This window comes from Trichomycterus rosablanca, chromosome 10, assembly GCF_030014385.1.
Source record: "Trichomycterus rosablanca isolate fTriRos1 chromosome 10, fTriRos1.hap1, whole genome shotgun sequence".
Classification (NCBI taxonomy): Eukaryota; Metazoa; Chordata; class Actinopteri; order Siluriformes; family Trichomycteridae; genus Trichomycterus; species Trichomycterus rosablanca.
In genome coordinates this window covers 372501-397096 of record NC_085997.1, presented here as the reverse complement: position 1 = coordinate 397096, position 24596 = coordinate 372501, and the positions used below count along the sequence as shown (strand labels likewise).

At 44.7% G+C, this 24596-nt stretch overlaps 2 protein-coding genes across 4 annotated transcripts in view; both read right to left on the bottom strand.

Annotated features, from left to right (window-relative positions):
• Positions 1-611: 611 nt before the first annotated feature.
• On the bottom strand, positions 612-8152 carry kif22 (kinesin family member 22). Of its 2 annotated transcripts, none has more exons than XM_063003452.1 (13): positions 8052-8152; positions 6513-6705; positions 6134-6261; positions 5729-5883; positions 4964-5173; positions 4168-4561; positions 3958-4069; positions 3753-3876; positions 3157-3355; positions 2462-2535; positions 1606-1824; positions 1457-1516; positions 612-1363 (listed from the first exon to the last, which is right to left on the bottom strand). In XM_063003452.1, exons 2-13 carry the CDS (start codon positions 6701-6703, stop codon positions 1334-1336), a joined length of 1896 nt encoding a protein of 631 aa, XP_062859522.1. In that variant the 5' UTR covers positions 6704-6705; positions 8052-8152; the 3' UTR covers positions 612-1333. The 2 variants fall into 2 exon arrangements, with proteins under 2 accessions (XP_062859522.1, XP_062859523.1); XM_063003453.1 differs by having other exon boundaries at positions 3958-4066; positions 6513-6703.
• Positions 8153-8987: 835 nt separating this feature from the next.
• Positions 8988-24596, bottom strand: part of arhgap27 (Rho GTPase activating protein 27) — a 23790-nt gene continuing 8181 nt past the window's right edge. The window contains exons 2-17 of one of the 2 annotated variants that reach the window (XM_063002622.1): positions 17205-17624; positions 16282-16485; positions 16115-16195; positions 15905-16009; positions 14984-15055; positions 14710-14777; positions 14431-14521; positions 14214-14315; positions 13519-13617; positions 13225-13327; positions 12798-12908; positions 12615-12713; positions 12454-12531; positions 11560-11691; positions 11361-11466; positions 8988-10868 (exon numbers count right to left, since the gene is read on the bottom strand). In XM_063002622.1, coding sequence (XP_062858692.1) covers positions 10694-10868; positions 11361-11466; positions 11560-11691; positions 12454-12531; positions 12615-12713; positions 12798-12908; positions 13225-13327; positions 13519-13617; positions 14214-14315; positions 14431-14521; positions 14710-14777; positions 14984-15055; positions 15905-16009; positions 16115-16195; positions 16282-16485; positions 17205-17624 — 2046 coding nt within the window. In that variant the 3' untranslated portion in view covers positions 8988-10693. The remainder of the gene's footprint in view (positions 10869-11360; positions 11467-11559; positions 11692-12453; positions 12532-12614; positions 12714-12797; positions 12909-13224; positions 13328-13518; positions 13618-14213; positions 14316-14430; positions 14522-14709; positions 14778-14983; positions 15056-15904; positions 16010-16114; positions 16196-16281; positions 16486-17204; positions 17625-24596) is intronic. The other variant, XM_063002623.1, reaches the window with a different exon arrangement.

Genomic DNA, 24596 nt, shown 5'->3' with positions numbered 1-24596 from the left:
ATTATTATTATTATTATTAATAAAAAAAAACACAATCCTGAAGGCCTGTGCTATAAAGTTTAAAATGTCCTATACTATACCAAAACGACTGGGTTAGCTCATAATTATCATGTCCTTTATTATTCTTAATCGAATCTGAAATGCAGAATTCCTCCAGGACTGAAGCTTTTAAAAAACCTTCACTTACACCTTATACAGTAAATTGCTGTAATAAATAAACCCGAAGAGCATCCGTTTATTATTACTGTGTAAGTGAATAAATAAACACCCAACCTTTACATTTAATAAAAAAAAAAAAAAAAAACAGTTAATTTTTGGTGAGAGTAAAATCAGTTTGTTTATCGTTCAGTTTTTACCTGCTGAACATTTGTGTTAAATAAATAAGTAAAAAAGGATCCAGTAAACAGTTTATGCATCAAACAGCATGATTCTGCCCTCAAGTCATTATATTCCTGCAGCATTCTGTCTTGTGCATTATTTCCTTCATTAAGTCTCTTGCATAACTCAGCTAATTTTACACCCGACAGAAAACAGTGTTGAGCTTTTTATTTTAAATAAAATAACAATTTTGGGGCAAATGCATTCATACTGAACTGAGCCGTAAGACAAAATGAAATAGACACAGTGGGGGTTTATTAATGCAAAGCTGGATAAAATGCACAACACATGTACACATTTAAATAAAACTAAAGCCGTCCAGTAAAACAGAAAAAAATACAAGGTAAAGTATGTACATAAATCAATGTAAAACTTTAAAATGCACCCTATTTCCAGAAAAGTTGGGACAAGTTCTAAAAAAGCAATAAAAACCGAAACGTGTGACGTGTTCAAATGTTTCACTGATCGACTTCATTCTAGTTTGTAAATAGAAACACGTTTAGAATCTGATCCCTGTAACAGACTCCAAAAAAAGTCAAGACGGGGGCGTGTTCGCCCGTGTTCCATCAATTTCTCTCCGTTCTTGCTTGATACAGCTTCAGCTGCTCAACAGTCCATGCATGCCGCCGTCCGATTCTCCTCTTCATGATGCGCTGGTGTTTACTATAGGAGGCGGATCTGGACTGCAGGCAGGCCGGTCCAGCACACGTACTCTGCGTTTACAAAGCCATCGTGTTGTGTGGACAGAATGAGACCCGGTGACGTCCCGCGATGAGCATTCTCGAGTGTGCTGCAGGCGTCACTATTCTATTGGGGTTTTTAGATTTTTACTGCATTTTAAAAAGTGTCCCAACATTTCTGGATAAAGGGGTTCGTATGGTACACAGTCGGTTGGGTAAAAAGTCTTTAAAGCGAACAAGCGTTTTGATTTCCTCCTCCACACACGGACGCCGGCTCACTTGCCCATCACGCTGAGAATGTTGGCCTGTGTGAAAGAAAATATAAATAAAAGTTGAGCAGCTTTGAAAGCCGCAGGAATCTGTGCAGTAACGCAGCGTTTTATAGCGACGCCACTTACCTTAATGAAGGAGGAGAAACGTTTATCTGTAATAACTTCAAGCTTCTTTAAATCTTCCACCTAAATACAGAACATCAGTCAGAACGATGGTGCAAGGATGATCAGAAGGACCAACGGAAGGTTCCAGACCCTCGTCTTAGTGACCGTACCTGTGTGAAGTCTCCGTTGATCTCCCTCCACCCCAGGATGAGTTTGGCTTTCTTGTCCCCGATGAGCTGCAGGCTCTTCAGCTCTTTGATCGAGCCCGAGTTCAGCGTCTGGAGGATCTTCATCTTGGACTGTTCCAGTAGTGACGAGTCTAATCGGGATTCCCAGTTCTCCTCGCCGCCGCTGACGTCCAGGCCGCTGTTCTCCTTACCCTCCGAGATCTGAAGAATGAAGCAATTTATAATCTCTAAAATAAGCATATCATTTCTACATTTACTATCATCACCAAACTACAACAGATGAACGGCTTGATCTGGCCTGTAGCCACATACTGATGTGAGGGATAGACACTGAGGAAAGTCACATTCAGGCCTTTAATGGGGGAAGATGATCAACACTGAGCGAGTGTACGAGACAGCCAGAACAGAACAGGAGCTCCAGAATCACGTTTGGACGTTTACACACTACATTACAACACAAAAGGCAACGTTAAGAAGGACTCGAGATGAGGAAGACCAAGAATAAGCTGGATTAACATCATCACATTGTGAATCGTAGTATCAGATGATAGTCTGCTACACACAGCACCAGACAGAGGGCGCTGGAGAAGGCTGACCCATCTGTACTGCCAACCATCACAAAGCCATGACGGTGTGGTGACATGATATTTTGGCACAAAAACCCTTCAAATCAACACTGGATCAGCATAGTTCCTCGTGTAAGGTAGAACTACACATAAAGCCGTACTCACCAGAAGGAAACTAGAACACCGGTGTTAGTGAGGCCTTTATAAACACTGTTTAGTAACACTGACCCACACTAATTACTTAAATTTAAATAATAAAAATGAGTACTGACCTCAGACTGGATCCGTTTCCTCTTTTTCTCCAGAGTCTGGGACGGTTTACAGACCATGGGCTGCACCTGAGACACTGTGGATAGAAAACAGAGAGGAAATATAAGAGATATTAACATCTACAGGGTCAAACAATAACACCACACTGTTTACTCCCAGTTTAGTCGTAGCCGGTTCCTCTCCCTGTGCTAGAGACCCTGATGGTGTACGAGGAGGGTCTATTCTCCCGACACGCCCTCCCTGCTTATCCCCCCCCCGTACTTCGGTGGATCGGTGTGTGAGGTCACGCTCCGATCTCCACGTCCCTCCACTTCTGTACAGGCGCCTCGGACTACTAACCAGGGTCCTTACACGGCGCCGAAGACCCCGCCCACTCTTCAGTTCCGTCTATACCCACCCCGCAGACATGGAGCAGTGCGTGACTCTCCATACGCGATACTGATTCTTGTATGAATCTGCCGTGTGGGAGGTACGACCCTCCTCGATCAGCGTGAGGTCTGCAGCTATATGGGAGATACGAGTGGGGAACTGGATACGACTAGGAATAGAATAACTGCTGTAGCACGATGCAGCTCCTGATCTGGTGGTTGGTTTCTATCTGAACTGGTATGAAGTTTCTTCTATGAAGTTAATTTGATGAATTAAAGATGAAATAAAATGTTGAGATCTTTGTAGAAGCTGAAGCGGCGCCCGTTACCCTGAAGCGGCGTGACGACGGCTTGTTTTTTGGATTTGGCGACGGACTGCTTCCTGTGGAGGGGGGGCAGGTCGGTCCTGAAGAGAGATTTACTCGCCCTCGCGTCCTCCGTTGGGTCTTTAGCGTCGCTCTGATCTCCGGTCAGTTTGTTCAACAGGTCGGCCTTTTCCTCCAGCTCCTTCTGCTTCTCCTTCAGCATCTGTGGAACACCGAGGGAACATCTGTAACGGCTGACGGCACATCTGGCTTCAGACGTGTCCAAAACGACGACGTTTCACCTTTAAAATCAAACTACTTATATTTATAAGCAACGTACAGAGAATATCAGAACACTGGTGCTACTGTTCCTGTGTCATCAGTGTGACCCCCCTCCATTTTCCTCCCAATCGAGTCATATCCAATTCCCTGATGGTATTTCCACTCATGACCGAGGAGGGTCGTGACTGAGCACCGTCTGCTTCTTCTCACCTGGAGATCCGAGTCCCACACCGTCGATCAGCCAGCAGAGGGCGCAACTAGAGCAATTATGAGGAACCCCTTCCTGCCCTCGACCAAACTAGCTCGTGTGTGTGTGTGCGTGTGTGTGTGAGCCTGACCTGGATCTCTTTGCGTGACTGTGCGACCGTCTTGAGCAGATTGAGTCGGTCCTTCTCCGGGGTTCCCAGCATCATCTTCTCCAGAGCTAGAAGTCGGTCCAGAACGGTGGAATCCGCCGCCGGGCTGGGGGAGACAGAGATTTAGCAAAGGTTCCATCAGGGGCAACCTGGTGGGGCTCGAACCGGCAACGTTCGGACACCATACCCGTGAGGCTGTGTGGGTGAGGGCTGCTCTGCTCTCTTTCCTTCCTTCAACTTTTTATTCTGGGGTTCTGCGGACCCCCCGGCATCCTGCTCCTCTCTGACCCTCTTTCCTGCTGTCGAGACAAAAACAAACTCTCCATTAACACCGAAACTCCCCCCCCCCCCCCCCCCACCGCCCCCCATCCCTAACAGAACCGTCACAAGCGCTGACCGGCGGTGGAGGTCAGGACCGTCTCCCTGACGAAGGGCTTGTTGACGATGTTCTTGGACTTGGCGGCGAAGTTGAGCGCGGTGAACGTGTCGAAGTAGTCCTTGTACTCCGGGGCGATGTTGGCGATCGTGACGGAGTGCGCCGAGCCGCCCAGCGAGTCCTGCAGCAGGCGGGTGAGCTTGCTGTCGCGGTAGGGCACGCGGCCCCCGGCGCCCGCGTTCAGACGGTCCACCACTTTGCTGAGGGTGAAGAGGGAGAGGTTGATGGCGCCGCTCTCCTTCAGGCGGATGCCCTGGTTGCCGGTGCGCCGGTTGTCCTCCGAGCCGGCCAGGTCCACCAGGTAGAGCTTCCCCGTCTGCCGTCTGTGTGGGGGCACGCGCTGGCACTTCACCACCTGGGGGGGGGGGGGGAGACGAGGGGGCTGCAGGTTCTTAAATTTGTACAAGACTAACGACGCACGGGGATATTTTTCTACCAAAAAAGTACACTGTACCGTCATGGCAATATATTTACTTAGAGTCAGTAAACCATGCCAACCAAAGGTCAGCTGGAGGTCAGAAATGACCACAGGCACCGTGTGCCCACATGTGCTTAATAATTATAATAATAATAATAATAATTCAAGCATAAATATCTGGTGTGTATTCTCCCCAGTAGTTCCCAGCAGGCACGGCGAGAGCCGGCGGGTTTGTTGCGGAGAGAAAACTGATCTCAGCACCAGCTACCAAATCATGGTCCACCACCCAGAGACCAGGACCTGTTAAGATGCTCTCGCGGTACGAACGGCGGGCGGTACCTTGATGAGGAGGATGGCGTGGCTGCGGCTGGAGCGCTGGTTCAGTTTGGTCGACGCCGTGGTGCGTTTCAGGCTGGCGGGGACGAAGTGAGCGTGGAAGTCCGAGAAGGACGAGAGGGGCGTCTGGGTCAGGCCCGGGATGATGATGTTTTTGTCCTTGTCCTCGCGGATGGGCAGATCCTGAGAACTCGGAGACAGAAGGTCCAAAACCTGCAGGAACAGAACACGGGGTTTTAGTGCACCGCCCAAATAAAGGGGATCAGGTACGCATTTTTAGTCCCGTTACCTTTAGGAATACAGAGGAACCCCCATTTAACGGGTTTCCGGTAGTTCAGGAATCGACCACTATGTGGTGCACGTCTCTGTTTACATGTGAGAGGCTTTATTTTGTCAGGAGGCTCGCTCTGTTCTCACCTTCTGTGATTTATGGTTAATTATTGTAAGTTTTAGAGCTCAGTTCTGCACCAGCGCTGCTCCAGACCCAGAATAATAGACTAATAATAATAATAATAATAATAATAGAGCCCCACTAAACCATCACGGCAAAAAAACATGAAATTCCTCCCCAGTAGTGCAGCACAGCAGTTTTAATCTTTATTTACAGATTTTACATAATATATTTACAGATCTATTCACATTGTTCATGTTACTGTTAATCAGATGTGCATGTTTAGCACTTTTATGGACCTCAGTGCTGCGTTTCTGCACATTGAATGGAGGTTCCTCTGTATATACAGTACAGTAGCTACTACATCCATACGTTACCTTCTCATTGTAGATTTCGAGGTAGGACATGCCTACAGAGAACTTCCATTCATCCTGGTCTTTTTCGTGGTTGCGTACGAGCTGGAACACCTCACGTACGGCCCTGGGGATCACACCGGGCTGCTCCTGACTCCCCAGCATGGTGTGGGTCTTACCTACAGAGAGGCGAAGAGGGACAGCGAGTGCACTGATGAATGTGTGTTGAAAGAACACGAACACACACCCTTGTACTCCAGAGGCAACACAGTAATGGGAGGAAATGTATAAAAAAAAATAACAAATAGGAGCAATACAGCGCTACGTAGCACTATCTACAGTATATAATGATATAAACATCTATGGAGATCCTGTAGTATAGAATAATATACAGATCCACAGATCAGAACACCGTGTTCGGTACCGTACCGGCTCCGGTGGGTCCGTAAGCGAAGACGCTGGCGTTCTGGCCACTCAGGATGTGTGGAACGATGGGCTTCACCGAGGACAGGAAGACCTCCTGCTGAGTGCTGTTCTCTCCATGAAACACGTCGAACCTTCACAAAACACAACAGCTTCAGATCCTCATCTAACTAAACCCGAGACCCAAATATATTCAACACCGGGCGTGTTCCCTCCCCGAACGTCACCAGCGGGGCGTGTGTGGACGCCCGTGGTTTAATCACAGGGAGAACATTGATGTCAGCACCAGCTACCAAATCCCGGCTCACCGCACAGAGACCGCGACCTGTTAAGATGCTTTCAAACACAATAATAATGATGATGATGATGATGATGCAGGACTGACTGATACTGCAGCGTCTCTGTGGCGTTCCTCCAGTTGATGATCTCCAGGGATTGTGGTCCGAGTCCTCTCACGCAGGGTCCCTCGGCCTTCTCGTCCTGCTTGTCCACGTAGGGCCGCAGCCGCACCGCCACACGGACCCGCGAGGGCCGTTTAGACGCGGAGGAGTCGTTCACAGCAACCCGCTGTGCCATCTCTGACCAGATACAAACAGCCTCAATTATTCAGCCTCACTGATATAAATAATATCTAATGCAGCTGATAAATCAGCATAATATTAAAGCTGCAGTGCATTACTGTCTCTGCTGAGCTTCCACATCTAAACACACATGAGCACTGCACTACCAAGAGCTGCTGCAGTGAGGGCTCTGATCACTGTGTGTTGGCTAAAACCAGTGAAGTTTAACAAATGGTTGGACTGGGAGTTAATCTACAGTGAGTTATAAATCTAAGTTTAAAAACACTGAATGTTCCCCTTATTCAGGATTACTGCAAATTACTCCAGTGAAGTTCCAAGTTCCTTCAGTTCAGTATTACAGTGAATCCAGTGAAATTATAAAATACTGAATTCTTCCCTCAGTATTATACTGAATGTTTTCCTCAGCTGGATTGCAGAAAATACTGGATTACAGGGAATCCGGTGCAGTAATAGAACAATAAACTCTTCCCACAGTTTAGTATTACAGTGAATCCAGTGACATTACAAAATACTCTACGTGTTTCTCAGTTGGATTGCAGTGAATGCAGTGCAGTATTAGAACGTCGGATGTTTCCCTCAGTTCAGTATTACAGTGAATTCAGTGAAATTATAAAATATTGAATGTTTTCTTGGTTGGACTGGAGTGAATACTGGATTGCAGTGAATCCAGTGCAGTAATAGAATACTGAACTGTTTCCTTGGTATTATACTGAATGTTTTCCTCAGTTAGATTGCAGTGAATCCAGTGAAATTATAAAGGTACTGAAAATGTCCCTCAGTTCAGTACTGAACTCCCCCCTCAGTATTATATTGATTGTTTTCCTCAGCTGCATTGCAGTGAATCCAGTGAAATTATAAAATACTGAACGTTTTCCTTTGTTCAGTATAGCAGTGAATCCAGTGATGTTATAAAGTACTGAACTCCCCCCTCAGTATTATATTGAATGTTTTCCTCAGCTGGATTGCAGTGAATCCAGTACATTTATAAAATACTGAATCAGCCCCTCTGTTCAGTTTACAGTGAAGTTATAATTACTTATTATATTATAGTTATTATTACCAGTGTAGTTATAAAGTACTGAATGTTTCCCCAGTTTGGATTGCAGTGAATCCAGTGCAGTAACAGAACATTAAACTCTCCTCTCACTGTTATATTGAATGTTTCCCCTGTTGAATTACAGTGCATGCAGTGCAGTAACTGAACACTGAACACTGTTATACTGGACTGAGCGGATGGTATAAATTAGCCTGAAGCTAACAACACAAGCTACATCCATCTACTAATCCACACAAACACATTAAACAACTATTTCACAATTAAAGCGCCTTTAAACCAAACTCACCTCCTCACTACCGAGTCCAACCTAAATTAAAGAGAATAACGGATTATTTTACTAAATAAATACAGAACTGACTGAAATCATCAGAACTTAAACACCACGCAACCGAGAACGCTAGCTACATTCAAACGCAATAAGACCAGCCCACTTCTGAACTCTCAACCAATCAGCGAGCTCGGTCTCATTGCGTCATCAGTGCATGTTTAACATCGCCGCCTAGGTTTGTAAGCTTCTGCGCATGCGCTGAGAGTAGGGTTTTTAATCGTGTTAGTTTATCAACATTTAAATCGTTTTAAATGGTTTCAGATTAATTTTAAGTGATAATTAAGCTTTAAACCTCTGTTTAAACACATTTGGACGTTCACAAAGTGTATCTGAAGTGGTTTTGGGTAGCTAATGAGTTTTGTAGACGTGTTCAGCTAAATTAACCTTAAATTTAACCTCAAAGTTCATAGTTGGCTTTACTAACACATGGACTTTATATGTACACTTGAGAGGAAGAGCAGTCCAGTTCCTCTCAAGGGTCTCTGTGCGACTGTTTTGGTCCACACTGAAGTACCCAATAATGCCCAAATTCCCAGGGGGGAAACAAACCCGAGTCCGGCAGAACCAGACAGAACCGTGCAGCTCAGAAAACACCCTCATCCTTCCCGTCCCTTATCTGCCCACCACTGATGAAAACCTATCGACCAGCCGGGCACACACACACACACACACACACACACGATCGGCTCTGTCTGAGGAATAGAAATGGCCAAAGCTCCCGCAATGGATCTGCTACCTGTCTGAGGTGAATTCCCGCCTTGTGTTCAGGGTTTCTCTGTGAAACCGGACCCGTTGTGACCCTGACCAGGATGATGTGGTGATACATAGTGAAAAATTCAATGTAAATTAAAAACAATAAATAAAGATGAGTCACGTTACTTGTAAAATAGTTACTTTATTAAAACCTTATTATTATTATTTTATTTAAAGCATAAATATGCTTTATATTTACACCATGAATCCACATATTTGTAAGTACATCCACATAAATGCCCTATTCTCACAAAATATTAATGCTTTACATTTTTATACAGCTACAATCTTCATTTCTTTAAAAAGTACTGTGTGTCTATGTGCAAACAGATTTTACAAAGGGAAATATTCACCTTCGGGCTAAGACGTCTAAAATATTACATCTTTTAAGACTGTACACAGTTTTCTACTGTCATTCGTTTATAGAGGTTTTATCATTAGATCAAACACAAGAGTATTAAAGGAAAAAAAAACATAAATATAAGCAAAAGAACCAAAAACATTCCTAAAATACAATAAAACTTATGTCCCATTTCATGAAAGCCTGTTGTGGAATTAATCAGCGTCTCTATATCAGAGCTAAATACAAACCGCGTCTCCAGAAAAGTTGGGACGTGTTGAGGACGTGTTTCATTCTCTTCTTTATTTAATTACCAAAGTTTCACTGATCAACTTTATTGTGGTTTGTAAATAGAAGCAGGTTTAGAATGTGATGCTGTAACAGACTTCAAAAAAAGTTGGGACGGAGGCAGAATGAGAGTGAAAAGTGGATGGAGTGTTTGAAAGGTTCCACAGTGAGCAGGTGAGTCGGTACCGGGTGAGGGAATCATGATCGGGTATAAAAGGATCCACCTGGATCAGGATCAGTCTGTACAAGCATTGATGGGGCATGGCTCACCACTGTGCTCCAAACTTTAATCTTTCACCATCTACTGTACAGAATACTGTGAAAACATCCAGGAATTCCAGACAAATCTCAGTATGTGTAGAGCAGGGGTTTAAACCACCGATGAAACCATCATGCTACTGTGATAAATATAGCCATGTGGGCTCTGGAGTATTTCGGAAAACGGTTGTTACTGAACACAGTCCACCACTGCATCAAGGTGTCCCAACATTTCTGGAAACGGGGTTTGTACATCAGGTTCTAGTTAGTACCTACCGTAAACACGTGAGACCAGATCAGAGCCTTATGGGCGCTCGGGTGGCGCAGCGGGACAATACGCTAGCTCACTGCTGCTCAGACCCAGGGTTCGAATCTCAGTGGTGCGACACGGACACGAGTCATGGCCCATCAGCCTAGCCAATTGAACAGGCGTGAAAAAGGTGGAAACCCTTAAAAATACAGCCGAAAGAGAAACAAAACGTTCTCAAAGCAAATTCCTCAGTTTCTTCCTCCAGCATTTTATAGTCAGTTCGTACAATTCAAGTCAGTGTCAGTAGGTGGCTTGTTTAGATCACAACGAACTCACAAACGTGAACGTGGCCTCCTGTAAATCACAGCAATAAGTGCAAAACGCGACCTAAACCTGACCCGACTACATCTCTCATCAGCACTATTATTGTTTTTAGGTTAAAACCGCTTATACGAGGGATCTTCAGAAAGTTTCCTCACTTTTATATCGTGGTTAAAGTCCGGATTTAGCTCCATCTGATTTCCACCTGTTTGGAAGCTCAAAGAAGCTTTAAGGGGAAGAAGATGTGATTCATGTGATGATGATGTGTAAGCACCGGCGCATCAGTGGCTGATCAGTACAGTGATGGTTTGTGTGTAAAATGAATGAGTGGAAGCTTTTTGAAGACCCTCGTCGTAGATGATCTGATCCGGTTATTCGAGGCCACGTTGTTTACATGTGAAAAATCGTCTCGAACTCGTTGAGGACGAACTCGATGATCTGGTTCTGATAGATCATGAACGCGGTGAAGTTGGCCGATTCCACCTCAGGCTTCAGTAACGTGGGTCCGAAGACGATGGCCACGTTCTGTACGCTCATCCTGTTCTCCTCTCCGTGCTCGATAACTCTGAAACAACCACAGAGAGATTTATTTATTTATTTATTATTCATCATTTATTATTTATTTATTATTCATTTATTCATTATTTATTTATTATTATTTATTTATCATTAATTAATTTATTATTTATTCATTTAGGTATTATTTATTTATTTATTATTCAATTATTTATGTATTATTTATTTATGTATTATTTATTTATTATTTATTAATTTATTATTTATTCATTTAGGTATTATTTATTTATTTATTATTCAATTATTTATGTATTATTTATTTATTTAATTATTTATTTATCATTAATTAATTTATTATTTATTCATTATTTATTATTCAGTCATTTATTTATTCATTATTTATTCATTATTTATTATTTATTTATTTAGATTGTAAGGATAACTGGAACTACTGAAAATATGTGTGTGGGATGTTTCCTTCCTTTATCCCAATTAATATTACCCACTGCGACCTTGACCAGACTGAATGAAACAAACGTACTTCCTTAAGTGGCTGAACAGCGCCTCCATGGTGTCGTGATTGGCCGGCGGTAAAGACCTCACCAGGTCGCTTATATACGACACTCGGTTTATATAATCCGGAATTTCTACAGAGATTAAAAGAACACAAACGTTATTAAAATTAAACGCTAATAAAAATCCACGAGCATTTTCCGGACAGGAGCGGCGGGACGACTTACTGATGCCCTGGACGAAGCTGTTGAAGTGACTGTAGGGGAACAGCGGTTCCTGCAGCTCCCTGAAGAACAGCTTCAGTGCACCAGTGATCACGTGGATGTCCCAGTTCCCCTCCTCCAGGTCCAGATTCTCTACTGATACATAATTAATGGATAACCATCATAAAGGATGTGATAATGAGACCTGATGAGCCTAATTTGCAAGAGGTCAAGTCAAAGACCACAAGTGTCGTCCGAGGTGCTGAAGAGTAAAATCAGAACCATGATAAAGCAAATTAAATGACATATAGCAGAATAAACATCAATGTAAATAAGATGGTTGGCATCCTGCCCTAGCAGAACCGTGGCTTTACAATTATGCCCGCTAGATGGCGCCCAGCTGACTGGTGGCAACGCCGGGTTTCAGATAGTTCAGAATCTTGGCGCTGGTGTGCTAGTGGAATATCCCGCTGCTCCACCTAGCGCCTTAAATGAACTCATTTTAACAGGCACATGAATGCATAAATGCATTGTTTAAAGACGCCCCCTTGTGGAGGCTTTACGTTACATCTTGTAATCCACAGTGAGACCAGATCGCTGCTATTTTTGTTAATTGAATATATTTTGTTTTGTGTTTCGTTTTAATGCGTCGTTTGTCTTGCCTGGGTGGCTTTACAAAAGTTGAAAAAGTCACTGTATTGGACTCTCATCCGGTAACGAGGGACGTCAGTGCTCACCGCGACAAGGACGAGGGTCAGGCTGATATAGGTCTGGACAGGGTAAAGCCCATTGATCCAAATAATGCATCAGTGTTATAGATTCCACTTCAGTCTACACACGTTCTGACCAGACGAGCTAAATACGGACCTGTGTGTAGAATTATGATCAGATTTGGGTTATATTTGTACTATATAGTACCATGATCAGCCTTGAATCGCAGCTTCTGAATGACAGCCAGGTTCCCGCTGACCCTGTAGATCCCATCGACCCCCAAACCTGGAACACAACAGTGCAGGAATTTAGGAGCCGCGCCTCGTCGCTCATATATTTCACATTTCTAGTCTAGCATCATGTCGCACCTTTTTTCTCCACCGTCCGGATGCACTTCCTGACAAAATTGGGCACCGTGGTCCTCTCCTGGTCACAGAGATTTTTCAGGTGACACCCGAACACGTTTTCTATCAGAGAGAGACACATCCGTCACATGATCTATACTCTAACATCCAAAAGAAAGATCAAACAAGCCTTTGAAGTGTCTGTACCCCTGATGTAGCCCTTCTCTTTGACCGACTGCAGGGTCGGCCTCTTGAGAAGAAACTTCCGGAGCTTGCTCTGGATCTTCTTCTGGTCTGTCTCGGATGCCGAACTAGATGCTAAAAAGCAAACAGAGAAACCAAACAGAGTTATTTGTTTTCACTCTGTTTTTATCCTGGTCAGGGTCGTGGTGGGACAAGTTTCCCTGGAATCATACACCAGAAGGGGGGGCCCCATTCATCAAAAAGTTCAAACACACACGTAGACGTCAGATCCTGGTGGGACTGGGTAAGTTGCTGATAAGCCACCCGAGCAGCTTTAAATGCTTTAGATTTTAGGGATTTTAAACATTTATTTAAGCAACCAATATACTGTCCATGATTTTTACCACGACCCACAAACAGTGCAAGACTGAAAACGTTATGTCCCGATTACCAATGCTCATTCTTCGCTTGTCAACTGATCTGTCCTCTCTCTCCGTGCTGGAGGATTTTTCACTGGCCTCCTCCTCATCGTCTGACTGATTATCCGACAGGTCCTGAAAATAATAAACAAAAACACATTTAAATGATTTTAAAAGAGAAAAGGGCTTGAACTGGGTAAAAGGAAGGACCCTGTCAGTCCATCACACAAAGAACCCTGGAAGGTTTCGCCCGGCCGGGGAATCGAACCCGAGCATGAATCCCTGTGGAACAGAACGCTGATGTAGTAGAACGTTCGGTGACTTACGAGTTGTCGTATGGTGTCTGTGATGACTTTAAACCAGTCGCTGATGATGGTTTCAGTGTCGTACTGAATCAGGAACTCGGTACCGGCTCGACTTTTCAACTAAACACACACAAGAGGGATTAATTTATTTATTCATTTATTTCTTCATTCATTTGTTTATTTATTTATTTATTCATTTATTAATTAATTTATTTATTCATGCATTTATTTATTTATTAATGTATTAATATATTTCTTCATTCATTCATTTATCTATTCATTTATTTATTCATTTATTTACTTATTCATTCATTCATTCATTTATTAATTAATTAATTTATTAATTTATTTATTTCTTCATGCATTTATTTATTTATTAATGTATTCATTTATTTCTTCATTCATTTATTTATTTATTTGTTTATTTATTTATTTATTTATTTATTCATTTATTAATTAATTTATTTATTCATGCATTTATGTATTTATTAATGTATTCATATATTTCTTTATTCATTCATTTCTTTATTCATTTGTTTATTTATTTGTTTATTCATTTATCTATTCATTTATTTATTCATTTATTTACTTATTCATTCATTCATTCATTCATTCATTTATTCATTCATTCATTTATTCATTCATTCATTTATTTATTTATTTGACCCAGAGTTTCTATATGTGGATTATAACTGGTTTGTTGTGTGTTTATTTACCTCGAGCACATTCTTCTTGCTGGATTTCTCCTTCGCAGCTTTTCCAATCGTGGCTCCTTTTAAATCCACAGTAAACTCCACCACGATCTGACTGCTCTTCCCCTGCACACACACACACACACACACACACACACACACACACACACCAGTTTAACCTGGTAAACCTTAAACACGATAAAGGTTCGGGGTTCTTGGTGTTCCTGGCGGCGGTACTGACCGACATTCCTGACGGATTTAATAATTTGGGGTCCTTGTGGAACGTTAGAACCCCTCCGTGGAGGACGGTCCACGACTGAGCCCAGTTCTTCCTGCAGAAACAGCAACACGAACACGTCAAGATCACTCACAGAGAATCATTTACATACACCAGGGTTACATATAACAGACACGCCCGATTCTTCCTCCTCCACCCTCACCGAGCATAAATACAATATACACGTGCACACTTGGGAATTTAAATAAAGACTAAAGTGTTTATATTAAGTTTTCTCATTACCTCACTTTCTTCCCATTTTCTGATATTCGGGTTTTGTTGAGGATTCCGGCTTTCTCCAAGCTTGATACCTGAAAATAATAATAAAAACATTATTAATAATATCTAACGAGAGCTCAGGTGGAACAGTGGTAAAACACACGATCTGGGGATCCAGGGATCGGAGCCTAATAACCAAACACAGACATATAAACGCCGTCGCGGCTCCCGGGTCAGTTTATTTTCTTAGCATCATGCAACAAGAATCAGAAGAAAGTATCACAGAGCACACACTTACATGATGCTGCGTCTCCGGGTAGCTGTACACGTCACTGTCTGAGGCCATCCGTCCATGAGTTATGGAAAGCTTCTGTCAGGGAGAGATGACATTCATTCATTTCACAGACACACAGACACGTGGCTAATAATGACGTTAACCAGGAGTACAAATACAGTGGCAGCTTGGCAGTAGTGGGACTTGAACCGACATCCTTCTGATCACTAAAGCAGTACCTTAAGCTACAGTTGCAGATATTTTGCACTACAAAAGGACCAAACATCAGGGTCTGAAAAGGTCAGTTTGTAGTGCAACATCTCTGCAATGGTAGCTCAGTGCTTAAAGTACTGGACTAGTAATCAGAAGGATGTCGGTTCAAGTCCCACTACTGCCAAGCTGCCACTGTTGGGCCCCAGAACACTTAAGAGACACTTAACACCTTAAATGCTGAAACTGTATCAGCGTCCTGCTAAATGCTGCACATGTGAATGTGTTTAAGGTAAAGGGCTTGTAATCGGAAGGTTGCTGGTTCAAGCCACACATCTGTTGGACCCCTGAGCAAGGCCCTTAACCCTCAATCGCTTGCAAAGTCGCTTTGGATAAAAACGCCTCTGCTGAATGCCAAAAATGTAAATGTAAAGAGTTTAGTGGCCTGCACAGAGCCCTGACCTCAACACCACTGAACACGTTTGGGACGCATTGGGATGAGGACTGTGAGTCAGGCCTTCTTTTCTTCTTCTTTTTAGCACCTGACTTAATCCCAGCACCGGGATTCTGGACTCTCAGCTCTGCTACCAGTCGGATGGGCGCCCCCTAGCAGTCACAATCAGCAGTGCAGACAACAGTCTGCTGGGTGGGAAAAGACGGGACTGAAAAGTGGGCGGGGTTTCCGAGGCACCTGTACAGAAGTGTGTGTGTGTGTGTGTGTGTGTGTGTGTGTACCTCATCCTGAGATCCGGTACTATTCCTCCACTTCCTGTCTGCTGCCAGTCTGTCCTGCTCGGCCGGGCCCCCGTTCCCCACTCGAGACTGAACCAGACCAGGAAGCTGCAACAAGAGACGGAGTCGCGTTTTTGGGAGCAGTCGTGACACGTGAGGTCGTTTATACATCGTCGTTAGATCTGAATCGATCTGATTGGTGTAATTTCCCACCTCAGGTAGGTTCCACTGGGACCTGGACCCGTCTCTCAGGTAGTAGTACACCTGTCCCTGATCGTCCACTGATTTAATCCACTGCGCAGGTGAGAATAAAACATGAATATTAATATGAAAGTCGGGCGTGTGCACCGTCTGTAACAGCGGCCCGAACCCGGTGGTACCTGCTCCTGCGTGTGCTGGCTGGTGAACACCCAGGATCTGTCGGGGTCCAGGTTCAGCGTCCAGCCTGCTGGAGCGCTCTGGTCCACACACACCCTGGGGATGACGGTCTTCTGCACGTGGATGAGCGAGTACTCCGAGGGTTCGGCGTCCCGCCCCGGGGAGACGTCGTCTTCTGCAGGGTAGTCCTCCTCGGGGAGCTGAGGCTAACGATACGGCACATACGTAATCATTACGTCTTTAATCTGTATACTGACTTCCTTCCTACGTACACGACCGTGCAGGCGCCCGGCCGGGCTGATAGCACCTGCCGAGATTAGAACTGGAACCTCAGCAGCTCGGGTATGAACACACTGTACCAAAACCCCAAAAACGTGTTAGGTTCGAATGTACACACTCATTTTTTTCCACAAAATAACATTTGTTTACTTCACATTATGGCCAAAAGTATGTGGACGCTCTGCTAATGTATGGATTTCTACTGCAGTACAGTAATCACACCCATGCCTGACACGTGTATGAAATTAAATATATAATACAATTGATCTGCTTTCAGTTAAGTGACACCACTTTGGGGAAATTAAACCTTTGGGATTAACTGGAACGCCGATTGAATCTCGCAAGCTAATGGTCAGGTGTCCACATACTTTTGTCCATATGAAATGGTTAAGATAAGATAAGATCGCCTTTTATTATCCCACGGGGGGAGATTTGCAGTGTTACAGCAGCTTTCAAGAATATAAAAATAAAAACAATAAAAATAAAAACAATACAAAGTGTTTAAAACAAGTTTATAATTTGTAATTGTTGATATTCCAAAAATGTCAGCAGTGCTATCAGCCTCAGGGTTTAATACTTAATCGTGTGTTGAAGTATGGTGTGTGTTTGTGCGTGTGTGTGTGTGTGTGTGTGTGTGTGTTCATACCGGTCCATCTTGTCTCACACTGTTCCCCCCTGAGTGAGTGAGCAGGTCCTCCGGTGGCTCCCAGGAACTCTGTCCAGATGTAGGATTGAAGAAGTAATGCCGGCCGCTCCTCTCGTCCAGCACCCTCTCCCAGTCCGAGGGCGAGCAGTCGGGTGACCGGGGCGGACCCGGGGACGCGGGGGGCCGGTCCGGCTCCATGCCGGGGCTCAGCGGGTACTCCCAGGTGCTCAGGCCGGTGCTGGGCTGGTAGTAGTACTCTTTCCCGCTCTGGTCGTCAGTGTGGATCTCCCATCCCTGAGAGCCGAGGTGCAGGGGGTCGTGGAGGTCGGAGGACTCGGAGGTGGCCGAGGTCAGACTGCTGACGCTCTGGCGAAACCGGGGTAAGTTCACGTACACCGACGAGAGCTCGTCGTCCTCATCCTGGTGGAGGAATAAAACCACGTTCTGATGTGTTCTCCATCATACGATGCATGCTCGTCGTTTAAAGCTCCAGTACTTAATGTTTACAATTAAACTTAAAAGAAATAAACAATAAAATTCATCAAATCAGCAAAATGTAGCTTTAAAATCACGGCTGTTCCAACACGATTGTGCCCCTCTGCTCAATAAACACATGGTCTGGTGAACTGAAGTGAACCTCCTTATTCTAATCCAACTCCTTTGGGATGAATTAGAATGTCCACTGTGCCTGAGGGAGGGAGGGTCGTGACAGGTGACTGACATTAAGAGAATGACCGCTCACACTGCGACTCTGTGCTCCCTCTGCTGGCCAAGACAGGCTGCACAGCAGGGCACGACTCTGTTTTATTATTTTACTTCTGCATTTTCTCCCTTTCTCTCCCAGTTTAGTCGTAGCCAGTTCCTCTTCCTCTGCTGGAGACCCTGACGGTGTACTGAGGAGGTGGATCGGCACGTGAGGTCGGCCTCTTGCATGGAGAGTCACGCGCTGATCGCCACGTTCCTCCACTTCCGCTACTAACCAGGGTACGTACACGGCCTCGAAGACCACGCCCACTTTTTAGTCCCGTCTTTTCCCACCCAATCTTCATTCGGTGTCATACAGTATTACTGCAATAAAGATTAAGAGCTGGTAGATAATATTGCTCGTAACGAGATGATTACTGGGTCACCAACAGGAAAAAGAAGGGCATCGGCGCATTCACATGAACTAAAAGCCAGGACTATTCCAGAAAAGCTCATTTGGAGAATTTACAAGCTTATTAAAGTTGGAACTTTAGTCTTTGCTTGTAGTTTTTCCCTGTATAACCAGAATCGTAACGTTCACGCTGACGCCTCCTTTTCCTCCCGGCCTTTGAGGTTTGAGGTGACGAGTGTTGGTTCTGTTTAAAGCGTGTGCAAAACGATATATAGACACAGGAAATACAACAAAAATAAATCAGATAAATAAAGAGAACCACTGAAACCTGCGAGGTTTTATGTGTTCTGTTCACGAGGAGCTTCATGCCGCTCTGAGCGAACGTTATACACAGAGACGACAAACATTTTCCTTTACAGAGCTTTTAGTTATTATATTTAGGGGAAAATGAGACCGTTTATGCAACTTCACATCAGTCAGCAGAATATAATAAAATGCAAATAAATATAAATGACCTAAAAACTGTGAAAACGTAAAAATCTTCATAGTTCAGGACCAAATAACAGAAAGCTGATGAGCAGAAATCACCGCATTAACTGAATGAGGATTATTTTAATGCACCCCTCAGTTTAGTCGTATCCGATTCCCCGATGGTATTTCCCGTCTACTGCTAACACACAGGTGACTAAAGCACGCCCCCCTGTGCAGTACCGACCGCTTCCTTTCACCTGTGCAGCGTGTTTCACCGTCTCTGTGCAGCACCATCGATCAGCCAGCAGAGGGCGTAACTGCAGCCTCCCTCCCCCTGACTGACCGATATCAGCACTGATTGGTTAGCGTGTTTCACCGCTGCACCACCCGAGCACCCCAAGCTACGTACTTTTAACCGTGACTGTATTAAAATAAGATTTTAATATCAGAGAAGGTAAAGCAGGAGTCATGCAGGAGAGCGAGGAGGGTTTCGGGAGGCCGGGGCTCACCTGTATGGATAACAGGGACTGCTGAAAGTGCACACGTCTTTCGACGAGACGTCTCTGAGACAGACGGGACGGAGGGGACGGCGTGAGGAAAGAGAGGAAATAAGTAATAAACAAAAGAGTTCAAACTTATAACAAGATTAAAGATTAAAGACGGAGAGACAGAAAGAAGGAAAGAAGGATCTTGTAGGACCATCAGTAGGACCTTGGCTTGAACCAGTGACCTTCTGATTACTCTGCCGGTACCACAACTGCTAATCAGCCATAACATTAAAACCACCTCCTTGTTTCTACACTCACTGTCCATGTTATCAGCTCCACTTACCATATAGAAGCACTTTGTAGTTCTACAATTACTGACTGTAGTCCATCTGTTTCTCTACATACTTTGTTACCCCCTTTCACCCTGTTCTTTAATGGTCAGGACCCCCACAGGACCACCACAGAGCAGGTATTATTTATTGGTGGTGTGTTAGTGTGTGTTGTGCTGGTATGAGTGGAGTTTTTAAACACCGTGTCCACTCACCGTCCACTCTATTAGACACGCCTACCTAGTCGGTCCACCTTGTAGATGTAAAGTCAGAGACGATCGCTCATCTATTGCTGCTGTTTGAGTCGGTCATCTTCTAGACCTTCATCAGTGGGCACAGGACGCCGCCCACGGGGCGCTGTCGGCTGGATGTTTTTGGTCGGTGGACTATTCTCAGTCCAGCAGTGACAGTGAGGTGTTTAAAACTCACTCATACCAGCACAACACACACTAACACACCACCAGCACCATGTCAGTGTCACCGATCCCACGGTACCTGAAACACTTTTTAGTTAAAGGTTTTCTAGGTTCTCTGTCGGTCTGAATGAATGAGTTTCCTCTCGGTGCCTCTTTTGGTTTGTTTTTATCTCCCAGAAACATGCAGGACGTTTGACTGACCGCTCCCTTTCCTGCACCCAGTAGTTCAGAGTGACACCGGACACACTGCGACCCTGACCTGGATGAAGCCGATATTCAAAATGAACAAATAAATACATTAATGAAGTAAATACCCAGTGTGGATGTTAACGTACTCGGGGAATCGACCTAATAAACCTGCGCACGGTGACTGTAACCCTAAAAATAAAAGTTATGATAATGAAACGGGGACAGAAGTGTAAGAGACGAAGGTTCCTGCGTACTTAAGGGACGAGCACAACTCCCAGTAGGTGTGTCACCTTATCAAGGATAAAATTAGCTGATCTGAATGAGCGGGGCCCTCAGGGGCGCGTGTACACCCCACATATATCACTTAATAAGTAGGCTAACAGAATGAGAGCTTAAAAAGGACCCAGATGTGAGAGACGAAGAAAAAAACACACAAGCGTTTATAAAAGCGGAACTTCAACACACACACACGCTCTGATACACACACAGCAGTGTGAAGAAAGTTCCACAATGATAACAGATTCTGCCGTGGCCTCAGCAACAAGGGTCTTGGTTTGTGTCCCCAGGGTCCTTACTGTGCGGAGTTGGCATGTTCTCCCCGTGTGTGTGTGGGTTTCCTCCGGGAGCACAAAGACGTGCAGTCAGGAAAACTAGAGCTGCTAAAAAAGAACCTCAGTGTGTGTGTGTGTATACTTACCATATAGAAGCACTTTGTAGTTCTACAATTACTGACTGTAGTCCATCTGTTTCTCTACATGCTTTGTTACCCCCTTTCATGCTGTTCTTCAATGGTCAGGACCCCCACAGGACCACCACAGAGCAGGTATTATTTAGGTGCTGGTGTGTTAGTGTGTGTTGTGCTGGTATGAGTGAGGTTTAAACACCTCACTGTCACTGCTGGACTGAGAATCGTCCACCGACCAAAAACATCCAGCCGACAGCGCCCCGTGGGCAGCGTCCTGTGACCACTGATGAAGGTCTAGAAGATGACCGACTCAAACAGCAGCAATAGATGAGCGATCGTCTCTGACTTTACATCTACAAGGTGGAACGACTAGGTAGGAGCGTCTAATAGAGTGGACGGTGAGTGGACACGGTGTTTAAAATCCACTCATACCAGCACAACACACACTGACACACCAGCTCAGTGTCACTGCAGTGCTGAGAATGATCCACCACCTAAATAATACCTGCTCTGTGGTGGTCCTGTGGGGGTCCTGACCATTGAAGAACAGCATGAAAGGGGGTAACAAAGCATGCAGAGAAACAGATGGACTACAGTCAGTAATTGTAGAACTACAAAGTGCTTCTATATGGTAAGTGGAGCTGATAACATGGACAGTGAGTGTAGAAACAAGGAGGTGGTTTTAATGTTATGGCTGATCAGAAAAGTCCTCCAAACGTCCCTCGATTTACCAGATCACAAGGAAACGAAGAACTATTATTATTTTTATTAAAGAAAGAACTGCAGCACTTTAAACCTTGTGAAGCACCTCGAGCATCCTGAGTGCAAACCACTGAACTACGAAACCAACACAGACTATTTTAGAGCTGCGACGCTGTTATTTATTACAGCGCAGAATAAAGCGTACAGACGGGGGAGTCGGGCCGGAGCGCACCAACACAACCCACAGTTAGAGGTGTGGGTGCAGCTGCACGGTCACTTCATCACTTCCTACTTCTAACATCTGCAGCTTATCAGGAGTTTCAGCTCTCATTAGTGTCATTTCCACTGAAAGCCTTGCTAATATAAATATAAAGAAAAGATAATATAGAGATAATAATGAAATTCCTAAATTCCTACCTGAGAGTGCAGAGAGAACGCCAGGGCACTCCGGGGGCGACAGCTGACCTGCACTTTAGAGTGATAATCCATCATGGTCCTGTGTTACAGGCTCCTAAACTTCCCCTCTCGGCTAACACGTGAAAGAGCGAAACGGGCGAGGACGCAGACCCGCGGACCAGACGAGCGGCGGCATCCTCGTCCGGCTGCGTCTGCAGAGTTCTTTATGAGCAGAGGAAAAGAGAAGCGCCGCTCACGCTCGGCGTGGGAGGAGAAAACAGAGCCAGACAGAAAAAAACTAGAAGAAACTAAACAGAGAGGAGGTGAAACGAGACGAGGGGTGAGAATACGTACATCTAATAAATAAAACTCATCAGGGTCAGATGAGTAAAAGCTTCACGCTGATCAGCGGTTCAGGTGACTGAGTTGAATCATCAGGTTCCACCATCCAACATCTTTACTTGTTAACTAATACCAGCTTTAATTAATGACTTATTTATAGCTTTAATATTAAATGTGCTTCATATGGTCACGGCTAAATATGGACGATGTGCAATAGTGCATGTTCTCCCCGTGTCTGTGTGGGTTTCCTCCAACAGTACAAAGACGCGCAAGTGAGGTGAACTGAAGACACTAAATAGTTCATGACTGTGTTTGTATTTATTATTATTATAATGTGATGTTTTACACTTTGGTTCTCTTCACTGGCTTCCTGTAGCTGCACGCATTCAGTTTAAAACACTGACGCTCGCCTACAAAGCCAAAAATGGACCAGCCCCAAGCTACCTTGTACCACGCAACCTCCGAGCCTCTAGTCTCGCTCGACTTGAGCCTCCACCCAGGACTAAAGGAAGACGAGCATCAAGGCTCTTCTCTGTTCTAGCGCCCAAATGGTGGAACGAACTTCCTCTGTCTGTCCGAACATCTGAGTCTCTTACTGTCTTTAAAAAACGATTAAAAACCTATATCACCTTTTTACTGAGCACTTAAGCTGACTTGTACTTACTTACTAACATTTTTTTTCCATTTCCAAATGAAATGTTCACTATTGAAGCACTTCTGTAAGTCGCTCTGGATAAGAGCATCTGCTAAATGCAGAAAATGTAAATGTAAATGGTTCCATCATGACAGGACGGGTCGTTACTGCTTACACAAGATTCATCAGCTCAGGTTCAATATCAAACACAGCCGTGAACAGTTTAGTGTCTCCAGTTCACCTCACTTACACGCCTCTGTACTGTGGGAGGAAACCGGAGCCCCCGGAAGAAACCCATGTGAACACAGTGTAAGCAGTAACTTCCTGTCCAAAGCCACTGACAGCACTGACAGTATATACTGTATAGGCAATTAAAGGTTAAGAACCTTGCGTAAGGGCCCAACACTGGCAACACGATAGTGGTGGGGCTTGAACCAGCGACCATTTGATTACTAGTCCAGTACCTTAACCACTAGCTACACCTGCCAGATAAATGGTATCTGTGGTACAAGCACCACTGATGGTACATGAAGCACCTCTAAGCGGTACACACTGGGTAGCACTGTCGCCGCACAGCAAGCAAGAAGGTCCTGGGTTCGATCCCCAGGCGGGGCGGTCCGGGTCCTTTCTGTGTGGAGTTTGCATGTTCTCCCCGTGTCTGTGTGGGTTTCCTCCGTGAGCTCCGGTTTCCTCCCACAGTCCAAACACATGAATGTGTGTATGTGTGTGTGTGTGTGTGTGCCCTGCGATGGACTGGCACCCCGTCCAGGGTGTCACTGTGTGCCTTGCGCCCATTGAAAAGCTGGGATAGGCTCCAGCACCCCCTATGGATAAGCGTTTAAACAGAATCTGCTTCTGCTTCTCACTTAACCAATAAAATGAAAACGCTGCCACCCTCACATTACAGCGTACTGTCTTACGCTCACACTACACGACTCTGGGCGTGTTCAGATCGCTGTACGGTTCACGCCGCACTGAGGTCAGGTGATTACGTACGTTGGCTGATGAATCTGAACACCAGCAGTGGCGTGTAAGAGTCGGTGTGTGAGACCGGTGTGGAATCTGATCATGTCCAGAGTACTGGAAACTGACCTCTAAAAGTCCAAACTAATAATCAAAGGGCGAAAAAGAACACAAACGAATAAAGAAACACATTTTACGATCATTTTCTGAACGTTGGTGATCTGTTATAGTTAAAGCCGTACCTAATGAGCCCGGGTTTCCCGTGTAATAAACAATCTGCAATGTTTGTGTTTAGTGATCTAACATTTTTCATCCGTGCAGCGTTCAAGTGCCTCACGTTTACCGCTTAATCTGCACTATGAGGCGTCCTAGCGATCCTACGGCAATTCGGTTAGCAATCGCTCAGTCAAAACGTCCAAGATGTCGAAGTAAAGCAGCTAAAAACACGACCCGGGTAACTGAGTCTGGGAAACTAACAACCGATTCAGTAAACGAGGGCGTGGGGGGTCAAAACACGGAGGAGACGGAACATGAAGCTTCGCACCGTCGCTGGATGTTCTAAGTTTACATTCAGCTTTTAATGTAGCTGTGCTGTGTATCATAGCTGCATAGCATTTACTCTGCAGTTAGGGTACTGTCTGTAGTTCTGTGTAAGCTTTACAACATCTGAAGACGGAACAA